The 23,819-nt window shown below is 42.7% G+C and overlaps 1 protein-coding gene across 1 annotated transcript in view; it reads left to right on the top strand.

Annotated features, from left to right (window-relative positions):
- The window catches only part of sspo (SCO-spondin), an 83,517-nt gene that overhangs the window by 8,951 nt on the left and 50,747 nt on the right, over positions 1-23,819 (top strand). The window contains exons 17-60 of the mRNA XM_028005826.1: positions 47-308; positions 1,978-2,188; positions 3,488-3,582; positions 3,671-3,927; positions 4,877-5,011; positions 5,128-5,330; positions 5,414-5,541; positions 5,765-5,874; positions 6,308-6,457; positions 6,930-7,023; positions 7,124-7,296; positions 8,629-8,743; positions 9,036-9,157; positions 9,693-9,848; positions 10,462-10,695; positions 10,791-10,913; positions 12,531-12,628; positions 12,844-13,075; positions 13,172-13,324; positions 14,031-14,168; positions 14,285-14,467; positions 14,764-14,914; positions 15,146-15,305; positions 16,240-16,288; positions 16,889-16,990; positions 17,073-17,200; positions 17,392-17,512; positions 17,659-17,786; positions 17,872-18,013; positions 18,102-18,272; positions 18,943-19,120; positions 19,209-19,284; positions 19,577-19,598; positions 19,682-19,802; positions 20,227-20,440; positions 20,535-20,676; positions 21,159-21,320; positions 21,397-21,576; positions 21,665-21,742; positions 21,832-21,987; positions 22,579-22,737; positions 22,822-22,986; positions 23,059-23,250; positions 23,398-23,520. Of these exons, the coding sequence (XP_027861627.1) occupies positions 47-308; positions 1,978-2,188; positions 3,488-3,582; positions 3,671-3,927; positions 4,877-5,011; positions 5,128-5,330; positions 5,414-5,541; positions 5,765-5,874; positions 6,308-6,457; positions 6,930-7,023; positions 7,124-7,296; positions 8,629-8,743; positions 9,036-9,157; positions 9,693-9,848; positions 10,462-10,695; positions 10,791-10,913; positions 12,531-12,628; positions 12,844-13,075; positions 13,172-13,324; positions 14,031-14,168; positions 14,285-14,467; positions 14,764-14,914; positions 15,146-15,305; positions 16,240-16,288; positions 16,889-16,990; positions 17,073-17,200; positions 17,392-17,512; positions 17,659-17,786; positions 17,872-18,013; positions 18,102-18,272; positions 18,943-19,120; positions 19,209-19,284; positions 19,577-19,598; positions 19,682-19,802; positions 20,227-20,440; positions 20,535-20,676; positions 21,159-21,320; positions 21,397-21,576; positions 21,665-21,742; positions 21,832-21,987; positions 22,579-22,737; positions 22,822-22,986; positions 23,059-23,250; positions 23,398-23,520 (6,492 nt within the window). The remainder of the gene's footprint in view (positions 1-46; positions 309-1,977; positions 2,189-3,487; positions 3,583-3,670; positions 3,928-4,876; positions 5,012-5,127; positions 5,331-5,413; positions 5,542-5,764; positions 5,875-6,307; positions 6,458-6,929; positions 7,024-7,123; positions 7,297-8,628; positions 8,744-9,035; positions 9,158-9,692; positions 9,849-10,461; positions 10,696-10,790; positions 10,914-12,530; positions 12,629-12,843; positions 13,076-13,171; positions 13,325-14,030; positions 14,169-14,284; positions 14,468-14,763; positions 14,915-15,145; positions 15,306-16,239; positions 16,289-16,888; positions 16,991-17,072; positions 17,201-17,391; positions 17,513-17,658; positions 17,787-17,871; positions 18,014-18,101; positions 18,273-18,942; positions 19,121-19,208; positions 19,285-19,576; positions 19,599-19,681; positions 19,803-20,226; positions 20,441-20,534; positions 20,677-21,158; positions 21,321-21,396; positions 21,577-21,664; positions 21,743-21,831; positions 21,988-22,578; positions 22,738-22,821; positions 22,987-23,058; positions 23,251-23,397; positions 23,521-23,819) is intronic.

Here is a 23,819-nt window from a genome sequence, read left to right on the forward strand (position 1 = left end):
GCCTCCCAGATGCACGTATGTTAACAGTAGATCTCTTCCTACCCAGCGGTCCAGTGCACAGGGGGCCAGGCGTACCAGGAGTGCGGTCGTGCCTGCGGTGGCTCCTGCTCAGACCAGCGTCAGGGCTGGAGCTGTGACGAGTTCAGCTCTGAATCGGGACGCAGCGTGTGTGTTCCAGGTTGTCAGTGTCCAGGGGGACTTGTGCAGGACCAGCAAGGCCAGTGTGTGCCTGTCTCTCTGTGCCCCTGCATGGAAGGCGACAAGGTGTATCCAGCAGGCACTGTGGTCCAGAAAGGCTGCAACACTTGGTATGTAGAGAGGTGAAGGAAATGACACAAATTATGTCAAGTCGGATATTTCTTAATTTAAGTCTAAGCCAGAACAACAGTGCTTAATCTTTACATGTTGTAGGGTATTCACACAAATTCTCCAAGATTTACTTATCTTGTGTTTTATTTATTTATTTATTTTGTGAAAATGAATAACACATAAAGATAGAGTTTCCAGAGTTTGAAAACTCTACTAGGTCTTCAGGTGGAATTATGTGCTTTGGTCAGATCATACTAAGATTTAGTTTCTCAGCAAAAATCCTCTAGGGAGGTTTGTCATTATTACACATAGGATACAATTATGGAAAAGTGCCTCCTGCTCGATGTTAAGTAAGATCTTTCACACTGTGGTTCTCTTTCTCTTCAATTGGTCCGGACATCTTTAGTAGAGCTTTGGAAAACCGTCAGAAAACCGAAGGTTATTGGGAAAGAGTCATGGTCCAAGAAAAATAAGGCCAAATCAACATAGGGATGGTTCACCAGACACAATATATTTATTCCAGTGTCATCATAGTCCCCAAACCTGCAGTCAACTGAAACGATTGGGCCATTTATCAATCATTCTGATTCTCAGATCCATCATTTAGTGTAATTTTTTACAAAAGTGAATAAATGCTAAATGTACATTTAATCCATTTGAATGGATTAAATGAAGTGACTCTAGTTGAACATCATATTTACATTAAATCTAATACGGGTATTATTTAGCACCCTATGTATGATGACCAATAAACATAGCAGACTAGCTCAATAACAATATCAATATATCAAAGAAAGAGCAAGACACTATAGATGGCCTGATCACTGTCTGACGTGGTTCTATGTCTGATATGTAAGAGCATATCAGAAAATTAACAACTTTCTGATATGCTGAGTTTATATGTGCCGCTTTCACCATCTGATGGTGGAGATGAGGTGTGGAAATCTAGCTGCTCAAAGTTACTAGAATTAAACATGAAACTAGAATGTGACACGGAAAAGATGTTTTCAAACTAATGTGTTGATAAAAGTAAAACGAAATTATGCAAATGTGTGAAATGTTGCCATTATAGCATCGCTCTCTTTCAGAGAGTATGAAGACACGTTCTGTCTGAAGAGGAGACCCTGTGGTGAGAGAGCTCTGATGAAATCACTCTATGATCCTGTTCCCTGATCCAGGATAGGTTGATTTCATTGCATTTCCTCACCACATCTCACCGCATGCAGTTTCCTCAACCTGCCCTCTTAGAGCCTGTAGCGGAGCCGCCTGATCTGATATCTACTCTAAGCTTTATATGCAGTCGACATTGTCTTTCTACTGCCGACAACAATCTGTCTGTTGAGCTGACGCACTGTACTGCGAAATGGCTAATGATTATATAGATAAACAAAACCATATACATTTAGTGCCTCGAGCGACAGTCAAAAGGCAGCAAAAGGATTATGATAAAAGCTGAGCACGTTTTGTTGGCATGGACGTTTATGGATGTGTTGTAAACCTGCCTGAGAGAACAGAAATGTAGCAAGCATGAAAGATCAGGAATGTATTTCAGTCCACTCAGCAGGTTTATCTGGAAAAAACTTTCTGTGTCGCATGCAGGAGTTACAGTTTTCAGATAACCTTTAAAACCTTCATGAGCAGCTAACATTGTTCTCCCTCGCTTTCCAGCGTGTGTGAGCAGGGAGTGTTTAACTGCACCCAGGAGCTCTGTGAGGAGGTACAACAGTGCCCCCGCTCTCTGGTCTACTCTCCACGCTCCTGCCTCCTGACCTGCTCTAGTCTGGAGCCTCCTGGCCATCAGCCTGTGTCCAGCGTCTCACAGTCCAGCTGCAGGGAGCCGCTGTCTGGCTGCGTCTGTCCTCAGGGAACTGTCTCTCTAGTAGGTGAAAATTCACATTAGCCCTTTCTGAGGGCTAAATGGGGTAGAGAGAAGCAGCTGCTCCTCTATCCCCTTGCAAAAGTATGAAAGAAGGCCATTCCAGCAGTATGATGCTGCCACCGCCGTGTTCTATTTGATGGATGTTGTAGGGATCATTGCAGTTTCACTTTTTTCCTCACATTCAGGATATTGCATGTCTGAACAAAACGATTAATTTCACCTCACAAGATCACCTGTGTGCCATTCACAACTTGGCTGGAGGAAAACTGGAACTGGGACTTCTTATGTTTTTTTTGGGTTTTTTTTTTAAACTCATAAAACACACATTTACCTGTGGAAATGTGACCATGTACATGTAAACACATGTTCACATGTGCTTGTTTTTGAGAGAGGGAGTCATTTGGTGAATTGCAAAAACTCAGCAAGTAAAACACAGTTAAATAGTTCAGAATAAGACAGTAAAGCAGGTGAAAGTTTTTAAAGCTGGTTTTGTTCTGGAATACATTTTCTGCCAGGGTATCGGGGTGTTTTAGTTTTGCTTTTGGTTCTTCAGTTCTGATTTGGTATCTGTTCTTATTTTGGTTCAGATCAGCCTGTTTCTGTTTTCTTTTGGTTCAGGACTGTCTTAGTTGCTACTCATGTTTCGTATTTTTAGTCATTCTTTGTAGGTAAATTCATTTCCTAGTTCCAGTGTACTCTCCTTTGCCCCCATTGTACAACTTTCTCTCTCTCTCTCCTCTCACACCTGCAAACCATTAGCTAATTAGCCCAGGTCCATTGTTCCAGCATTCACTCTCCCAGTAAAAACACCTCTTCTCCTCTCTTTCCTCGCTGGTTCCTTCTGTAACTCCATCTGTTATGTTCCTCTTTATCCCAGTTCCTAGTTTTGTTCGTCTGGTTGCTTGTAAGTTTTGCCTCATCATCATTATTTTTAATTAAACGCCTCGCCATCCACTTGATGTTTCTGTCTCTCTGCATATGGCTCCACTTCAACCTGAAAACATCAGTTTTTTTCTTCTTATGTATCATTTCTATTCCTTTGAACCAGAATGGAATAAACAAGTTGCTAAGTCTTCTCTTCACTCAGGCAGACTACTGTAATCCGTCCATTAACTCCTAACATGGAATAGTCCAAATTTAGCTTGAGGCAAATTTGAATAAAGATGAAGCTACTGAAGTTAACACAATAAAAACTTGTAATGAATAAAGCATATGTAGATGGTAGGATGGCCCTGGAGACATGGCAGCAGCAGAGCACCATGATCTGTGCTCCTAACTCTGCATCTCCACATGTTTCAGGAGGATCGCTGTGTTCCGCCAGAGGAGTGTCCATGTCACCATAATGGTCAACTCTATTACGCCAATGACACCATCACTAAAGACTGCAACACATGGTAACATCCACAGCTGTGGGTTGGCATCCCCACCCTGTAACTCCACCAAACAAAGTTTTTCTTTTTTTGTTTTTTTTCCCCCCTGCAGTGTGTGTAAGGAGCGGCGCTGGCACTGCACCCAGAACGTCTGTGCCGGTGTGTGCGTTGCCACCGGAGATCCACACTACGTGACATTTGACGGCCGCTGCTACTCGTTCCTGGGTGACTGCCAGTACGTGCTGGCCCGGGAAAACAGCGGCTTGTTCAGCGTGACGGCGGAGAACGTGCCGTGTGGCAGCACCGGCGTCACCTGCACCAAGTCTGTCACCCTCAGCCTCGGAAACACGATCATACACCTGCTGAGAGGTAGCCCCCCCCAACACACACACACACACACACACACACATGCTGTTGGGGAAAAACTTGATGAAAGATTGAAAGATTGACGTAACAGACAACCAGTGGTGATTCTTGCACAGCAGGCAAATAATTAAAGTAAGAAAATGACTTTAAATGACTGACTATTGCTTGGCTAAACAAGCAATAGAAAACTAGTTTGGGCCACAACTTACACAACACTTCTATTTTTCTCCTTTTTCTTATGCCACCCTGGGTAACGACTAGGGCTGCATCATTGCAGTTTTCTGGCTGATTGCCGATTACCGGTCTATAAAATGCTGGACCTGCCGATTCCGATTTTGGCCAATACAGATTTTTATTTTGCCTGGAATGTTGCTACAAATAGCAAGAAAGTTGCTGAGTTGGCATCAGTAGAGTGACTATTGTTAACTGTAAATGGGGTCATGACCTGGTTGGCTGGTTTATCAGTCATAATGTTCCCAAATCGCTAATGGGAGAGCAGAAGATTTTTAGACCTTTGCTGAGGTAAAGTAGATCCAGGGATCAGATTGGCTTCCTCTGTAAGTATCGACCAATCACTGATCTCCCAATATTAAGGAAATTGGTGCCAATAAATGGACTGGCCAATAATTCAGTGCACCTCTAGCAATAACTCATATTACCGTTCTCAAAAGGCATCACTGCAGCCTTTTCAGGACTGGTCATGTCTGTGTTCATACATTGGTGAAATGACCAATAAGAGCGCCTTTGTTTGTTTGATTCTAACTTTTAAACTTGAATTCAAGGATTTCTTAAAGAAACCAGTTTGTTACCTTCAGTGGACACCTTTTTCCATCACATTTAAGATTATTTTAGAGGGAAATGTACAGAATGTGCATATTTTTCATCAGCATATGTTTCCTAGGAAGCAGGAAGGTAGTTTGGTGACTTAATTTGTCTCGTCTGTGGCGTTCAGGTAAAGCAGTGACGGTGAACGGAATGCCTGTTTCCTTACCAAAGTCCTACAGCGGCAGTGGTCTGGCTCTGGAGAGAGCAGGCATATTTGTCGCTCTCTCTTCCCAGCTAGGAATCACCTTGCTCTGGGATGGAGGTAGGCCGACTTCCAGATCAGGGTGTTCTTTCTCACATTCAGCATGTTGCCCGTAAAAGTTCTTGGTGTTTGCTATTGAAAGCTAATCCTGTGTTGTTGTTGTTTTTTTCCACCAGGTATGCGTGTGTATGTGCGCTTGGCGCCCCACCTGCGGGGTCAGGTGGAAGGGTTGTGTGGGAACTTTGACGGAGACACGGAGAACGACTTCACAACACGGCAAGGAATCACGGAGTCCACGCCGGAGCTGTTTGGAAATTCATGGAAGGTCAGCCCTTCCTGCCCCGACGTGGAAAACCAGGACCTCAGAGATCCCTGCACTGTAAGCTCACCATGGACATCCGTTCGTGTGTTCGTTCTCCCAGCGGCACAAACTACCGCTGATGACAGTTGTTGCCTTTTCAGCTGAATCCCCACAGAGTGACCTGGGCCAGGAAGAGGTGTGCAGTGCTGACTCAGGAGCTGTTTTCACGCTGCCATGCTGAGGTTTCCTTCCAGCAGTATTATGACTGGTGTGTCTTTGATGCTTGTGGGTGAGTGACACGACTAATCACAGCGTTATGGCTTTGAGATCTGCATTGTGCATCTAGTAGTTCTGCTGCCTTGAATGCAAAAAACCCCTCAAAATACAACGGGGTTTGCATTTCAGATTATTTTTATTATTTGGGGAGATTTTTTTGTTTTATTTTGCGGTACATATTTTGTAATACCTTCAAGGTTGAGCATGTGTTTTGTTTGCTCTGCTGGCGTGTTCAGCTGTGACTCCGGTGGGGACTGTGAATGTCTCTGCACAGCTGTTGCTTCATATGCAGAGGAGTGCAACCGGAGAGGAGTCTACATCCGCTGGAGGTCTCAGGATCTCTGCCGTACGTCACATTCACACACCAAACACTCCCTGAATGTCAAATGACACGTCTTAAAATTACACAAATTGTCTATAGACAAACATAGACAACATATGTTTGTCTATGTTGAAAAACATAGACAACTTCCATAAAATATCTTTTTGTAACCCAGTGTAGTTGCCCAATAATTGTGCACATATACTGTAGATATTCTCCTAAGAAAGCCACAACCTCACTTTTACTTTCTTACACGCTCATGTTTGAGGCTTATTAACATTTTTGGGTTAACTGAGAGTAATTCTGTACAGGATAAATGTCATGTTAAAGGTAGAAAAAGTTTAAAAATGATTTCTGATGGTCTCATTTTTTGTACTTCACAAACCACTGTTTGGTTAACTTTTCATGTCGTCTGGTGAGCCTGTATTTAAGGAGCTTCTGCTTCCATTCCCTGCAGCTCTTCAGTGTGATAAAGGGCAGCTCTACGATCCGTGCGGTCCAGCCTGCACTCCGTCCTGCCCCGGTGTCCAGCAGAGTCCACACTCTCAGTGTGGGGTGCTGTCCTGTGTGGAGGGCTGCTTCTGCCCTGCTGGCACAGTCAGACACGGTAACAAAAAGATGTGCTACTTAAGGTGTAATTATTTACAATAGGTCCAAAAGGGACATACAAACTACATAGCAGTACTTTATACAGATATTCAAAAAAGACCCAGCTTTTATTTTGACAGTCTGATTCTGGTTATCTGCATGTGAAATTGCATATATAGCTTCTTAACTAAGTATTTTGCGTTGGCAACCTAAATAAATAGCTACCTAAATAATTAGCTTGTTTAATTTGGAGATAAAGACTTAGTTTTGAACTGTGACATTTAGAAATGAATGAGAACATTTTACTCTTCTTTTTTTTTCTTATGACAAGCTAAAAAAAACAAAATATTGCTGTTAATGTTTTACTGTAACTTTTCAAAAAGCACCCTATAAAACTATGTAAAATAACCAAGAAAAATCTTTACAATTTTGTTCACATAAGGTTCGCAAAGCTTAAATTTCAGAACAATATGCTTCCTATCGCTCCGTAGGTGACAGCTGTATAGAACCCACCCAGTGTCCCTGTGAATGGGAAGGCTCCATGTTTCCACCTGGAAGTGCCATCACCAATCACTGTCAGAACTGGTCTGTCCGTCTAAAACCATGTGGAAAAAAACAACAATCTATTTTAATGTTAGAGAAACAGTCGGCCTGGAAATCTGACACCTGTTGTCGTTTTGTCCAGTTCCTGTGAAGAGGGCGTGTGGCGCTGTGAGGGCGTGTCTTGCCCTCCTCCCCCGCCTCCTTGCCTGGAGTCAGAGTTTTCCTGTGCCAGCGGACGCTGCATCTCCTCTCAGTGGGTGTGCGACAACGAGGACGACTGTGGAGACGGTTCGGATGAGGTCTGTCCATCCACCTGCTCCCAGGAGCAGTTCAGATGTGCCAGCAGCCCGAGGTGATTCCTGACCCCCCGCTAAAACAATCCTTCTGACATCAACATGTGAAAACGCAGCCCAGCTGATTAATAACTGCATAGAAAAGGTTGCTTAATGGGAGATTTTTTTTTGTTCACAATTTGAACCAGGTCAAGTTAAAACTGCCATATTAAGAGTTCTGGGTGCAACTAGCCCTGTCACAATGACAAATTTTGCTGGACGATAAATTGCTCCAGAAGTTATTGTGATAAACAATAATATTGTTTCTTTTGAGATTATTTTTAAGTAATATAACGGTAATGGCAAAATAAAAATGCAAGAGCACATTCTGAAAGATCAGTAAAATTAATGTTTTAATGGAACTGGAAGACTTTTTAAATATCCAAAATAAACAACACAACAAATAAAATGAATTATGAATTCTTTGAAGGACAAAATTGTCCTTCAAAATAAGGGCTAGTTGAGACTAAAGCAGCAAACTGAAGAATTTTATTATCCAGCCTTTGGTAGAAAGAGAGAATAAAAGAGATAAATGATAAATCATGCCAATAGAAATGATTGACTTTGTTTTAATTTATCTCTCAGTAAATTAATAAATCAATAATTTATTTATAATTGTGACAGGCCTAGGTGCAACATAGTTACAGACATATTTTCTTTATTACCTTAATTGAAAATTTTTATATTTTTATACTTAATTATTGCTCTGACTGAGTTGTTGCTTCACCAAATGCCTTTTTTTTAATCTGTCTACTCCAGTTAGTGATGAATCGATTACCAAATTAGTCAACAAGTATTTCAATAATCGACTCATCACGATTAATCCGATTAATGGTTTCAAATAAATAAAATATTTGCTGTCATGAGTCAACTGCGGAGTCAGTTTTACAGTCAGTCTTCTGCAGGACTAAAACTCTTAAAGTGAATTAAGTGAGATAACCTCGACCTTGCAGTGGACCATGTTTGAACCTGGCTCTGCGTTGTGATGGCCACCCAGACTGTGCTGACCAATCGGATGAGGAGTTCTGCGGACCCCCCACCCCGGAGCCTCTGTGTCCTCCCGGAGAGTTTCAGTGTGCCAACGGAAAGTGTCTTCCAGCCAGCCGTGTGTGTGATGGACGCCTGGACTGTGGCTTCGCTGATGGGTCTGATGAGCAAGGTAAACGTACACAGAGAATTTAATTTTTAGCTGGTTAATAAATTAATTTCATGGTGCGTTTTATCCGTGTTCATCCTGTTTCTTTTCTCTGTTTGCTGATGTGTTTTTATGAACTGCTCTTCTATTGCTGTGTGCTGTGATCCATCACCTGTTCAGACTGCGGTGTGGTCTGTGATGAAGGGGAGTTCCTGTGTCCAGGAGGACGCTGCATCCTCTACATCCACCGCTGTGACGGCCATGATGACTGTGGAGACCTCAGTGATGAAAGGGGGTGTGTTTTCCTGTTATTATTTAAATTTTTGAGATTTTAAATACATTTTTTAAGCATCCAAGAGACTAAAATTGGTTTATTTGTATAGTTTTTCTGCTAGTGTTAAATTAATGCCAATAATGCTAATATTTCAAACAACTCGCAGTGTTTTTTCAGATTTACTGAAAAACATCTTGACGCTACGCAGCCAGCTTTTTCCTTATTGTTTCTGTGACCTCATATTACGGCCGTGTCCTTTTAAACCGTTTGTTCTGGTCTTTTAAGGATCTCATCCAGAATCTCTGATTTGCAGGTGTGTGTGCTCACCAGGAGAGTTTCAGTGTCCCGACGATCGGTGTGTCCCTGCACACACACTCTGTGATGGACACAGAGACTGTCCTTCAGGAACAGATGAAGCTGTCTGCCCAAGTAAAGGTGAACAGCAACATTCTAATGTCTAGTCTACAGACAAGACAATGCTCAACGCTGGCTGTATGGCAATTAGCTTTCACAAGAAAAAAGACCTGGAATAGATGCAAAACAATGCAGTCGATGCTTGATTAGTTCATATACTTCAGTTTTTAACTTCTCTAATTTTTAAGCTAACTTTTGGGTAACTTTTTTGGAAGCATCAACAAGTCTGAATAAAACAGAAAAGGAACCTCAAACTCTATCTTAGTACATCAGCCACCAACCGGACACAGCTGGTTTGGCTTGTTTGATGAAAAGTATGACACATGGCTGACACTGCTAATGTGCATACCCCTTTATGCACATTAGCATAAAGGGGTATGCACCTTTATGCTAATGTGCCTTTAAAAGCATTGAAGGCACATTAACATAGAGGTTTAAAAGCATTGAAAAAAAGCTTCATTTTTCTCTGTTCTTACTTCATGTCCTTTTAAACAATATATTCTGGTCTCTTAAATTTAAGTGACCCAACATGTCGTGTGTTTTCTTGGCATTGCAGTGACCTGTGCTCCCCATCAGTTTGCCTGCAGCGATGGCTCATGCGTTGCCAAAACGAAGCTGTGCGATGGAACAGCGGACTGTCCGGGCCGAGACGACGAGAACAGAACCAGCTGCTACTCTGGAATCACTCCGTCACCTGTCACGCCATCTTCAGGTAATAAATGATCTTAAATAAATAATTGTTAGAAATAATGGCTAAATAAATCAATTAAGTATTATTACTCTTTAAGGTGGTACTCATCTTTAAGTTTTTAAAGTTCTCCTCATGTGTCATCATCCAGTTTGTAGAAAATGGACAACACCTGATAAACAGTGGGTTCTTGTTTGTTACAGCCAATAATTGTTACAATTGTAATTCTTTTTTCCCCGCATATGTTTACAGCTGTTGTTTGACTGTGAAGGTCTTCCACAGACCGGCTGTTGGTCTCTCTGCTGGCACTGGCCTGAATGTCGATCATACCAACACAGAAAAAAACAATCTCTGTTATTCTTTCACACCTTCTTCTTTAAATTTTCAGAGTAGAGAGTTCCAAAACAAAATGCTACAGGTTGTAGGCAGGAGTGACGGTTTGAGACATGCCCTGAAATACTTTTTGAAAGTTCATTCAACAAGTCCTGGCTCTTTCCAAATGTTTACTGAATCCTAATCTGACAGAAAGTGATATATCTGCAAAGAATCAGACTTCTGTGCATCTCTAAAGGGACCTTAACTTGACATCTTCCAAGATAAATGTCAAGTTTTGTCATTGAAAGCTCCCTTGGTGCAGTTTGTAGGTCCTATGAGTTGGGGTGTGCCAGCGGGGGGCAGTGTGTGCCTCAGGCGTGGCGTTGTGACGGGGAAACGGACTGCTTGGACGGCAGTGACGAGCAGCAGTGTGCTGCTCCCTGTGGACCGGGCCAGGCGCTCTGCCTCAGTGGGGACCAGTGCGTGGATTACCAGCAGCTCTGTGACGGAACCCCCCACTGCAGAGACTCATCTGATGAGAGCATCAACACCTGCGGTGAGTTTCTAGTGATGCTAGTGTGAGCGCATCGGTTCCACAGAGGAAATGTTTTAACGTTTTGATTAATTGGAAACAAACTGTCCGTCTCCCAGGCTCGGTTCGGATACCATCCTGTCCAGGAAGCTTCCCGTGTGACAACCGCACCTGTGTGAACGTGACCCAAGTCTGTAATGGCGTCCCAGACTGCCCACGTGGCGACGATGAGTTGGTGTGTGGTGAGTTCACATTACATGAGGAGAAGAGGGCGATAAAGTGAAGAAAGTGAGGAAGATGAGACAATAGAACATGTTATTTTGCATTGTAGGAACTACCGGATTCAGAGAAACAAGTTAGTTTGGAACCTTAGTAATTTGAAAATGAAATTTGACATTGTTGATTCATTGCAAAAGGATTCAGGAAGCACAGGATATCAGGCTATATATATATATATTTTTTTTTAAGCAGTGCAAGTTGTATAGTAGGATCTAGTTTTTTTCTTTCTTTTTTTGTTTTGTTTTGTGTCATGTGGTCCACACTCTATACCGGTTGGTGGCGGTAATGCTCACCCAACGTTTTTGCCAACCGCCAATAAATTTCAAGAAGAAGGAAAAAGGGTGTGGGAGGTAGAAGAAAGGAAGATGGCGAGAATTTAAAGAATTTAAAATACAGTGTCTTGCAAAAGAAATACTATTGTTTCTTTTCCATATCCTGTCACTTTACAACCACAAAATCCACTGTATTCTATTGGGGTTTTATGCAACGACTAACACAAAGTTAGATTATACTGATGAAGAAATGCCTAATGATTTAGTTTACGAAGAAACTAAGATTAAAAATCTAAAGTCTGGCATGCATTTCTAGTCAGCCGTCCTAGTCAGGACTTGGTAGAGCCAACATTCACTCTAATCACAGCTAAACGTCTCTACAGTTATGTTTGCCATCGTTGTACATCTTTGAACTGTCATTTTTTACACGTTTCTCTTTTCAAACTTGCTTAATTCAGTCAGATTTCTTACCACAGCCTCAGTCACAGTTTCTTAACTTAGGTCTAAACCTTAGGCCACAAATTCTACTTCCTAGACCAGGACTTTTTTTGTTTAAAACTTATTTTCTTCCTTCTTGCCATTCTACCATAAAGACCAAATGTGTGGAGTTAACAATTCTGCAGCAACTCTAGAGTTTCCGCTGATCTTTTGGCTGCTTCTCAGGTTAATGCTCTTCTTATTCTGCTTGTCAGTTTAGATGAACAGCCATTTGGTTGGTCTTCAGTGTACCATCCTCCATTATCAAATAAAGCAGTGACTGTGGATCACATCATCTGAAAATGGAAGCAGTAAGGTGGAAGGTTTATAATTTGCAATAATTTGTCTTGCAGTAAATATTTCCTCAGCTTTCTCTCTGATCTGGGTTCTCTGTTCCTTAATCCTTATGAGGCTCTTTGTTCCCTGATGTTCTCTAACAAACCTATAGACTTTTACAAAACATTTTTATTAATACTGGAATTATTGCAGCCAGCTGTACTCTAAATATCAATTCTAGGACTTCCGAAGGAAGCTCTTATGGCTTGATTTTTTTAGGGGTATATGAGTAATGCTTGTGAAAATGTGCACCACACTTTAAAGATTGTTATTGGAAAATCATTTTGTAAATTATGTATTCTTTGTCCACTTTGTTGTAATGATCTGTAAAGTCACAAGAAAATATACTAAAGTTAACGTTCAAGTTTCAGCAGGAGTTGGAAAATTAATTTCATACACAATATTTGACACTGGAGACACTCAGGAGGAAGAAATATGACGGTTGTCAATTGAAACATCTGTTTGCTAAAACGTTGAACATGTTCTTGTTCCAAGATCAAACCGTTTCAGCAGCGCCCCCTAGCAGTCGAAACGTCTCTGCGCCCTGCTCTGAGTTCACCTGTATGGATGGAAGCTGTTTACCATTTAACAGGGTGTGTATCTAACCACCATGTTAACCAGCACTGGCACACAAACTTCTTTAATAAAGTTGGTGATTTAATGAGCAAAATCAGAAAAGAACCATGTATAAGAGTTAAACATCAGTTAAAAATTAAACATTTTTAGACGTTTCAAAATGAAACTTTTTGGATTATGTCAAACAATTATTGAGAGCGTCTTGATGATGTTCGACATTGTTCTTCAACAGGTGTGTAATGGTGTAGCAGAGTGTCTTGACTCTTCACTAACCCCATCTGGAGGGCCCACAGATGAGCACGGATGTAGGACTTGGGGCTCTTGGGGCCCCTGGAGCTCCTGCAGCGCCTCCTGTGGCTCAGGTACCATGAGCCGGCGGAGATCCTGCCCCCCTGGTGAACCACTTCACCGCTGCCTGGGCCAACACACGCAGAAGCAGCAATGCTTCAACACCACCTGCCCCGGTAAGCAGATGGAGAACAACTATACTGTAGATATTTGTTTTTATTAATTAGATTGAGAGTGAAATGTTATATGGTCGTTGTTTTGCTTGTCCTCAGTGGACGGTCAGTGGTTGCCATGGAGCAGCTGGTCCAGCTGTTCCAGTGGTTGCGGTGGGGTGCAGGTGAGGGACAGAGACTGCAGTCCTCCTCGCTATGGAGGTCGGCACTGTTCCCAGCTCCCCGGACCTTCTAACATCTCCACGGAGATCAGTAAGGACTCGGCTATCAACATACAGCTCACAGGACTTATATTTGTGGATGTGATTTAGATTTCCTCTATTATCCTGATGAAAATCACATTTGGTATTCATGACATCAAATGGCAAGATCATTTTAAGAAATGTAGACGTTACCAGCTTGTCTACAAAGTATCTGGCTGAGCTGTAAACTGTTTTGAACTTAGTCTGAATCAAAGTCATGTATCATTTCAGAAAGTCTGTGCAGATGACTCAATTAACGTCTGCAGATTTACAAAAATGAACCATTTCCACAAAGTGGCATCTGCATTTATCACATTAAAGCTTTATTTTTCCCAGGAAAATGAAAGCAAAGCACTCGCTGGTAGAACAGATTAAAATGCCAAGCCCCCCAAAAGAAAAAGATTTAGAGTAACCTTTAAAATGAGTTATATTATTATATGTTTAGTATGCTTTTAGAATGTACTGTATTATATATATAGTATGTGCAGTTCTTGATCTGTTTGGGTCACACTATTCAAAAGACATCCCCTACTCAACCCAAGGGAGCATTTGACTCCTAAAATGCATTTTCCATGTATTTCTGTATAACATAAAAACATTCAAGGTTTTGCAGAAAGTGTCTAGTAATAGTATTGCAACAAAAAAACCCCTGACGGTTGGTTTTATGGTCCTACAATCATGGGATCATAACATTAGTTCCACTTCTTGTTCTCCAGAACCATGTCCTGATGATGGCTGCACTAACACCAGCTGTCCTCCTGGCCTGGTGAGGCGCCGCTGTGCTCCATGTCCCTTCTCCTGCGCTCACATCAGCAGTGGGTCGACCTGTGACCCTGCGACGCCCTGCTTCTCTGGTCGGTTGACACTTTACAGCACAGGAAGAGTTTAAATTGTGATTTGAAGTAATCACGCCTTCAGCCAACTTGGAAACTGTCGCTGTGAATTGTCACATTTCCCTCTTCGCCTTTAGGCTGTTGGTGCCCCGAAGGCCAAGTGATGAGCCACACACAGCAGTGTGTGTCACCCGGAGAGTGTGTGTGTGAGGTGGCCGGTGTTCGCTACTGGCCGGGTCAGCAGATGAAAGTGGACTGTGACCTCTGTGTGTGTGAGAAGGGAAGGCCTCAGAGGTGTCGGCCCAACCCAGACTGCTCAGGTGGGATACACATGCGTTTGTTTCTCTGTTTGCAGAGATTTCCAATTGACTTCCTTTCACTTCCTTCTTCATCTTACCCTAACCTTAACCCGAACCCTTACCAGTACATGCCTAACCATAAACCTAACCAAAAGTCAGTTCACACTTTAGTCCTAGACCGGACCCCTGACCCAAAACCAGCACTTCCTCTAGTGGTACCAAAGTCTGGTCCCCACAATGTAATATGAGTTAGGAAAGTGTGTAAACACATGATCCATTCTGTTCTGATCCCACACGTCTGTTTCTGACCTCCTTAGTGCACTGCGGCTGGTCATCATGGTCTGAGTGGGGAGAGTGTTTGGGCCCCTGTGGGGTCCAGAGTGTCCAGTGGTCATTCCGGAGCCCCAATAATCCAACCAAGCATGGGGATGGGAGGATGTGCAGAGGGATTTACAAAAAGGCTCGCCGGTAGGAATCATCCATTTCACATTCTGTTATTTTATATCCTTTGTATGATGTTTGTATGAATAATTCATCAATATCAGAGCCATCACTTTAGGGCAAATAAAGTCGAGTGAAAACAAACTGTTCTTGGAGATCACCTTCAATCACCGACACCTCTACTGGCTGCTTCTTGCTGTCCAGCTGGGCATTAATCCGTTGCCACGACGACACTTTGTGTACCGTGTCTGTGTGCAGGTGTCAGACAGAACCATGTGATCAGTGTCGCCATCAGAGTCGATCCCATGTAGTTGGAGAAAGATGGAAGGTGGAGCCCTGCCAGTTATGCCACTGTCTTCCCAACCTCACTGTGCAGTGCGCCCCCTACTGTCCATACGCAGTCACTGGGTGCCCTATGGTGAGAGAATATGTGTCAGAGCTACACTGTGTTCATTGTGAGACTGAGCTGAGAATCTTAGTTTTAAGCAAAATTGTACATTGAACATTTTCACCATTGGCTCAGAAATAGTACTTATATTTCTTCTACATTCAAACACATTCACTTAAGTGAATATTATTTCTTTTTCTTTTTTATTAATCTTTATATGAACCTGAGACACTGACACTGTGATTACAGGAGGTTTCTTTCTACTGAAGCTTCTCCCCTGAAGCCAAAGTGAAAAACAATATACTTTTTTTACAGAGTTCCTCTGGTTTTGGCTTGTTGTTTCATTTAAATATTTTAGACCATGGAATATATCTTAACATTATCCAAAGACCAACTAAGCCAGGGGTCTCAAACTCCAGTCCTGGAGGGCCACTGCCCTGCAACTTCTAGATGTGCCTCTGCTGCACCACCTGAATAGAATAATTAGGTCATTAAGTCTCTAGAAAACTGATCTACACAAGGAGGTAATGAAGCCATTTCATTCCAGTGTTCTTTACCTGTGACACATCTAAAAACTGCAGGACAGCGGCAATGAAGGACTGGAGTTTGACAGCTGTGAGTTAAGCAAATGCCAAAATTGGTGATTTCACAAAAGCCTTTAAACAAACCACATGTAAAATCATGGAATAGCTGTGACTTGATTTACTTAACTTGATTCTACTCCTGTAGAATCAATAAAAGAACCTGTCTGAGACTTTTTGCCTACTTGGTGGTGTCACACATTTGCAACACATCCTGCTAGGACCGAGCCATTGACATCTATCTTTAATATTAAAAATTGTTTGATTATCACATTTAGACATAAAAAAAATAAATTTAAAAATAAAAAATCAAAGAACTCTGAATGGGGACGAATATGTTTTCACAGCACCTCATAAAGCTGTGTATCTTTTTTATTTTTAAGGGTCTAAAGCTCATCAATGGAGAGGGGAACAGGTGCTGCTACTGCCAAGGTAGTTTATCAATATATATATATATACATACATGTTGTGTATACATATACACATATATTAAATGGAGAATATGGATATTTTCATTGGTCAGTTCTACATGGTTCTGTCTCTTTTTTATTAATTTATATTCAGTTTATTTACAGTGGTTAAATAAGTATTGAACATATATTTTTCTCATTTTTTAATATTTCTTATGGCTTCACTGACATAAAACGCAAGAAAGAAAGAAAGCAAAGCATATACTCATACACTATCTATTGAGAAATGAACTGTTAACCTAAGACGACCAGACAATTATTAGGAATGGAATAAGAAGGAAAAGGGACAATGACATTAGGTCTAAATTTCTGTCCTTATGCAGTGACACACTTTAAGACATAAACCTTTCATCCCAACACACATGGACTATAAATGAATCATCACAGGCAGAATGCGTTCTTCACAGACACGATGTTTCACAAAATGTCCTTCACAGACAATCCACTTTTAAATGTAACATATTTGTCAAGATAATGAACAGTGTGAGAGAAGAACAAATGTTACATCATTTACTGTTCGATTTTAGACCCTTGAACATAATTTGTTTTTAACGATCTGTAGGGGAAAATGGGACAGCGATGGTAACAGAAACCCCTGGCGTTATGACATCCAAACCCAGGGATGTTACTCCCGTAGTACCTACATATCCATTTCCACCTGGAGGTTGGTGTCTTATTTTATACACAGCAAATGTTACAACACATTACCATTCAGTATATTTAAATTATTCATTCTTCCTGTTAAGATGAGTGTTGGGTTCCTCTGGGTGTCCAGACCCTCCCAGTGTCTAGTTTCACTGCCTCGTCGCACCAGGACGGCCACCCACCCGAAGCAGCACGTCTTCATGGGTGGGACCCCCGTAGAGATCTCCAGGTACTTCACACATTCTTAGCTTTCTGACACCTAACCTGATCAGGATCATCAATCCAGTCTGTATTTAACTTAATCCTTTAAGTCTTAAGCTCTCCTGGAGTAACAAAACATAAATGGTAGGCATTTTATTCACAATCAGATCAAGTCATAAAACCGACACCGGTTATTTTCTGTTTGCCGTTCACATACAGGGCTGGAGTCCAGAGCCAGAGGAGTATAAAGACCTGCCACAAAAGAGACGTGAAGGACAGAGTGTCAACACCCAAAGCCCCTACATACAGATCGACTTACTCAAACCATACAACATTACTGGTAAAGATTCCCACAGGTGCTTTCAAACAACTGAAATTGAAACTGCTGATTCAGTGTCTTGTGTTTAATTCTGTGAACCAGTAGCTTTGTTGTGTGATTATTCCTCATTCATTTATTAAAATATGTGATGACTGATCTGATTCTAGGTGTGCTGACCCAGGGAGGTGGGGTGTTCGGCACGTTCGTGTCCAGCTTCTATCTCGAGTTCAGCCATGATGGAAAACGTTGGTACACTTACAAGGAGCTTCCTTCTGATGCGCCACCTAGAGCCAAGGTCAAAGATCAAACAACTCAAAACGTTCAAACAGCTTCCACAGTTTCCACGTCGTCAAATCAATGTTTCTCTGCTCTTACTGCAGGTTTTTCTGGGTAACCATGATGATCGAGGCGTGATGGAGAGTAGACTGGAAAGGATAGTGTCGGCTCGGTTTGTTCGACTGTTCCCTCATGACTTTCAGAACAGCATCTACCTTCGGCTGGAGATCATGGGCTGTGGTGATGGTCAGCAGATTGATGACAATGGTGTTTTGCTGATCTTGAATAAAATGGACACATTTTTGTAGAACATTCCTCTTTATCTCCTCTCAAGGTTACCCCAGGTTAACTTTCCCAACCCCTCCTTCACCGGTCACTCTGGGTGAAGGCTGCAGAGAGAGAGAATTCCAGTGTGACAACGGTCACTGTGTGCCGGCCGGCTCTCTGGGAGTTGTCTGTGACGGAGTCAATGACTGTGGGGACGGATCAGATGAGAAGTACTGCGGTGAGTTATCTGCTCTGATTGGTCTGTGTAAATAATTTCCACTCTGAACCAGAAAAAGGTGGAGTGTTCCGTTCGTATTGGGGAAAGCTGGAGGTGTATTCTTTACACGCGTAGCTTGAGAAATTGTCTTTTGCTAGAGACAAAAGAAAAATCCTACAACTGCTGAAATCTCACGCTACTCCATTGTTGCTTCAATGGTTCTTAGCGTAGCGGCACCACAGTGCAGTGTGAAAGTAAAAATGTAACAAATGTGGTGATTTTGGTGCCTAATTGAACCGAGTACCGGACTGTCCGGTGTGAAAACGCCCTTAGAAACAAGGTGAGGAGATCAGTTGTCTTCTGGCAGCTTGGAGTAGAATTAGTGATTTTTCTACACTAAAATAAAATCCTTTGGAGGTTTTCAGACCTATCCAGGGGATCTTAAGACATTCTCAAGCAAATTCAAGGAAGTAAATGTTTTGGGTTCTGTTATGAACTTTATCTGTAAAGCCCAATCTCCAATAAGTGGAAGACAGTGAATGAATATTTTTATTGTTCGTTTTGGGTTTAATTCACATTATGTTATTATTTGTCTAACTCAGTTTTGCAAAATTCCTTTTGTAAGTTAAAACAAACGAGTGTTACATTTATTGGACAGTTTCCTGTTATGTGTGTAAAACATCTTTTGCAGGCACCCAACCTTCCTCCACAACCACCGCTCCACGCAGCTGTCCCATTGGTCACTTCTCTTGCCCGCCACCAGGGGGTTGCATTGAGGCAGACAGGCGTTGTGATGGTATCCCTGACTGTCCTAAAGGAGAGGATGAAAATGGATGCCACCGACATGACATCACTACACAGTCAGACAGGTAAGGAGCGTACTCTTAATCGAATGCTTATATATGTTCACCAAAATTGCTCTTGTTGCTTTTTACAATTTTATTTTCCCACTTGCAGGCCACACACACCCACCCCTTCTCCTCTGAAGACCCCATCAATGGCTGCTGTTACTCTCTCTACTGCAACACCGACAGTAAGGAAAATGTTTGCTGAACATCTGTTCCAACCTAATTGTATTATATTCCCTGTACAATGTAAACCAAATATCAAAACCCACAGTTAACAGTTCTGTCTTGAAATTGAATAAGCTTTAAAAAAGTGACATTTTTTCCTCAGTATTAAACTTACATCACTGTGGCAATCATGCGGCCACTGCTTCAAACTTTAAAAGACAAAAGATTACAGATGTTGCTGCTGTTTTAGTTTATTATTCGTTCCTTGTTGCTCAAACTAACGTGTTCTAATCTGGATGTATTTATGGAAAGGACGGCGGTCCAGGATACCACGGTAAGTTTCTGTTCTTTCTGAAGAACTTATTTAAATACCTTGAATTTTTCAGTGTTTCCATTAATAAACGTCACATTTTACAGGCCTTTGCTCCTCTGCTCTTGGACTGGAGGATGGCAGGATTCACTACGGCCAGCTGTCCTCATCCTCACAGCGTGAGAACAACCCCGCTGACGCCGGGAGACTAAACATCGTCCCCAACATGTGGGTGATGGCATTCACCTTTGCTAATAGTTTCCTGGTGTTGTTGACATTTAATATTGGGGGTGCACCAATTGTAGTTTTCTGGCCAGTCACTGACCTTTAGAACGTCTGTCTTGCTGATTCCGATTTGGTCGATTGCCAACAGTGGGGTGACTATTGCTATATGCAGATATGACCTTGTGTCAGTCAGCTTTCTGTCACCGCCGAGCAGAAGGGGACAGTGACTGATTTTCAGACCTCTGCGTACGTAGATAAATGGATACGATCGGATGTTTGTGTAATGGCCGGTCGCCAATGTGATGACCAAAACGTCGTCAGATGAAGGAAATCGGGGCAGATTGATTGATGGATACCTATTTAAATGATCATTTGAAAAGAAGGATTCAAGTGATCAAAATTGCGTATTATTATCTCTTTCCTGCAGTCCAGTTATGGAGCCTGGCTGGAGCCCCCTACCTGGGGACCCCCAGCCATATTTTCAGGTGGATTTCCTGGAGCCCACTTGGGTGTCAGGAGTGGTGACACAGGGAAATGAGCGCATGTGGGGTTACCTCACCAAATATCGCCTGGCCTTTGCCCCCCAGAGCGCCCTCTTCTCAGATTTCACAGCAAATGGAAAGTTTGACGGCCCTGCCAAGGTGTTGGTTGTTTAATACTATGTAACCTATAAATCAATGAGATAAAACTCAGACTAAGTTTTGTGTAGTACTACATATGGTTTTTGTCCTTTAGGTGTTTGAGGTTCGGATGGTGGGCAGGACCCCCGTGACCCGCTGGTTGGGTCGGTTGGTAAGAGCTCGGTACATCAGAATCATCCCTGTGGAGTTCAGGCAAACATTCTACCTTCGTGTGGAGATTCTTGGCTGCAGAGGAGGTAAAGAACTTTAACAAGCGTACACCTCTGTGAAAGCATGATGAACAAAATATTTAAAGAGAAAAAGTATTAAAAAAACCATTTGAACCTTAAGATATTTTGTCATATTTAAGCCACAATGTTCGGTGATGAACACAATGTTTACTGAGATTTTATCAGACCAACACAAACTAGCCCATAAGTATGAAGCGGAAATGATACATCGCTTTTTAATATATTTTTTAAAACAATAATCTGAAAAGGGTTATGGCCATTTCTATTCAACTCTCCTGAGATAATACCTTGCTTTGCAAACAGGAAGAGGATTCATAAAGACAACTGGAATGTATTTAGTAATGCTGGAGTAAAGGGGATGAATGCAAATATGAAAAGTTTCTATTAATATGTGTAATTTATACAGCTTAGTAAAGGGGTCTAAGTGTAAAACTGCTTTAGATGTTCCTTATAGATTCATTAAAACAATGTGTCCCTGACATGTGCAGATGAGTATGTGACCACATCGCCCTCTGCGGTTGGCACAGTGACAGTGCAGCGCTGCAAACCAGGCCAGTTTCTTTGCCACCGCAGTGAGGAGTGCATCCCTGTGTCTTTGCTTTGTGACGGTCAGCCAAACTGTAAGGACTACTCTGATGAGACAAACTGTGGTGAGAGTTACGCAAAATTTAGCATTTAACAACAGATCAGTTCTTTGTCTTAAAATCTTCCCTTTGTCCTCTCCAGGAACTGCTCCCACCAGAGGCTTTCCAGGCCTCCGCAATCAGACCACCTACACTGGAAGACCTGGTATCCATGGTGACAACACAACAGGCGCCCCTGGGCTACACACTACCAAGTCTGAAGATGGCTTTCCTGGTGTGGCATCACCTGCAGTCACTCCCAGATCTCAGCCGCTGAGTTCAGGTTACTGTGATTGTCTGATTCTCTTGTGTCGGCTGAATTACTTGTGTGTACGTTTGGTTCTAAACAATCAAGACCATCTTATTACCAGGAGTCACAACAGGCCAACCTGGACTCCATCTTCCTTCCTCAGTGCAGCCTGGCAGACCCGGTCTTCAAACCACAGAAGGTGGGACATGATTTTCCCATGTGATGTCTCTGGAATCATCTCTTTGCAGCACAGTTGGAGTATAACCAGCAGGTTCTGTTGATTCACAGCGCCATCAGTCATCACAAGCACACCAGATACCGGTTTGCCCAGAGTGTTTTGCATGGAGGGCCAGTTCACATGCTGGTCATTTGGCTGTGTGGACTCTGCACGAGTGTGTGACGGAAGGAAGGATTGCTTAGATGGTTCAGATGAAGAACGTTGTGGTATGAAAGATTGCTCGATATTTTTTTATCCGCCAAAACCAGGGGTCTTCATGTTCAGGCCTCGAGGGCCGGTGTCCTGCAACTTTGACAAGTCTCTGCTTCAACACACCAGAGTGAGATATTGAGGCCAATAGAAGGATTCTGGAGAACCTATCTGCATACTGAGGGGGTAATTCAACCATTTGGTTCATGTGTGTTGGACGTTAGCCTGGTGAAAACCAGCCGCTTGTTCTATACTCTGCTTCAAACATCCATCCGTCCGTCCATTCATTTATTCATCCATCCATTATCATACACGCTTATTCCTAGTGGAGTCATGAGTGGTGCTAGTGCCTCTTTCCAGTGTCCAGTGGTCAATGGGCAAGAGGCGGGGTCACCATGGACATGTCGCCAGTTTCTGTTTAAAACAAAGTATAGAAATTGAAAGCGTGGCTAACACAGACTGAATGGCTTTGATTCCAGGCTGGTTGGACCAGGGACACATCTAAAAGTTGCAGGACACCGGCCCTTTAGGCCTTGTTTTGAGTAAACCCTGCTCCAAAGTTTTCAGTACATGTTGAATGCCAGTCGTCCCTCACTATGCCCCTTCAGGCACAACCACCAGCCCAGCAGTAACTCCATGGCGCCCCCTGGTGCCCAGACCCTGCTCCCCAAAGCAGTTCTCTTGTGACACCGGCGAGTGTGTTCACAAGGATCGCAGGTGTGACCTGCAGAGGGACTGTATCGATGGATCGGATGAAAAAGACTGTGGTAGGTGTTACATAGGCTCTTCCAAAGTGGTCATGTGATCAAAGGGCTTGTGTATTTCTTATCTTTTACTCTGCTCTCCTGCAGTGGACTGCATAATGTCCCCATGGACAGCCTGGAGTGGCTGCAGTGTAACGTGTGGTCTCGGCTCCTTGTTTCGGCAGAGGGACATTCTAAGAGACGCCCTGCCTGGAGGATCCTGTGGTGGAGCTCAGTTTGACAGTCGAGCCTGCTTTACTCGAGCATGTCCAGGTCTGTATGCAGGACCTACATCCATCACCTATTAGGGGAGCCGTTTGCTCGATACTGTGTTCCTTCTCCCAGTTCATGGTCACTGGTCGGCATGGACAGAGTGGTCAGAGTGTGATGCTCTGTGTGGAGGAGGAGTTAGACAGAGGAGCAGAACCTGTTCAGCTCCTCCTCCTAAAAATGGAGGGCGGGAATGTGAGGGCATGACCCGACAGAGCCAGACCTGCAACATCCAACCCTGCACCAACGAGACAGGCACACAGACAGGTAAGGGTCAAACGCAACCACCTGTTCTCAAAGGTGAAACCTTTCCTCCAAACTTAAACCTATTCACATGCTTCCAACCAGATTGGTTTGATTGTTCCTTTAGTTGACCAGAGTTTGTTGTAACTCCACTAACAACCTGACCAACAGGCTGCATCAGCGGCATGGTGCTGGTGAAAGAGGAAGATTGCCGTGCTGGACAGGTTGATCCCTGTCCTCCTACCTGCTCAGATCTGAGCATGACCAGCAACTGCTCTGCAACATGTATCATCGGTAAGACTCAGAAGCATGATGTTTACATTTAATATAAGTTACACGTGTCTTTGACGTGTAGGTAGAAAAAACATGGCTTTTACAACAAAAGCTGAGTTTTTCTTCCAGCAGTTACCATTCTCCCATTGGATTCTTCTTTTGCCAGATTTTTTCAAGGGTTAACAGGACAAATAAGGAAAAACAACGATCCCTCAGCAACACCTTCCATCTTACTTTTTGGTGATTCCCAGGACAGGAGGGAAATTTATTCCCTCCAGGGGGTTTTGGATCAGAGCAAATTTTTGCTATAAATGGTGTCT

The sequence above is a fragment of the Xiphophorus couchianus genome, chromosome 21, assembly GCF_001444195.1.
Source record: "Xiphophorus couchianus chromosome 21, X_couchianus-1.0, whole genome shotgun sequence".
Lineage (NCBI taxonomy): Eukaryota > Metazoa > Chordata > Actinopteri > Cyprinodontiformes > Poeciliidae > Xiphophorus > Xiphophorus couchianus.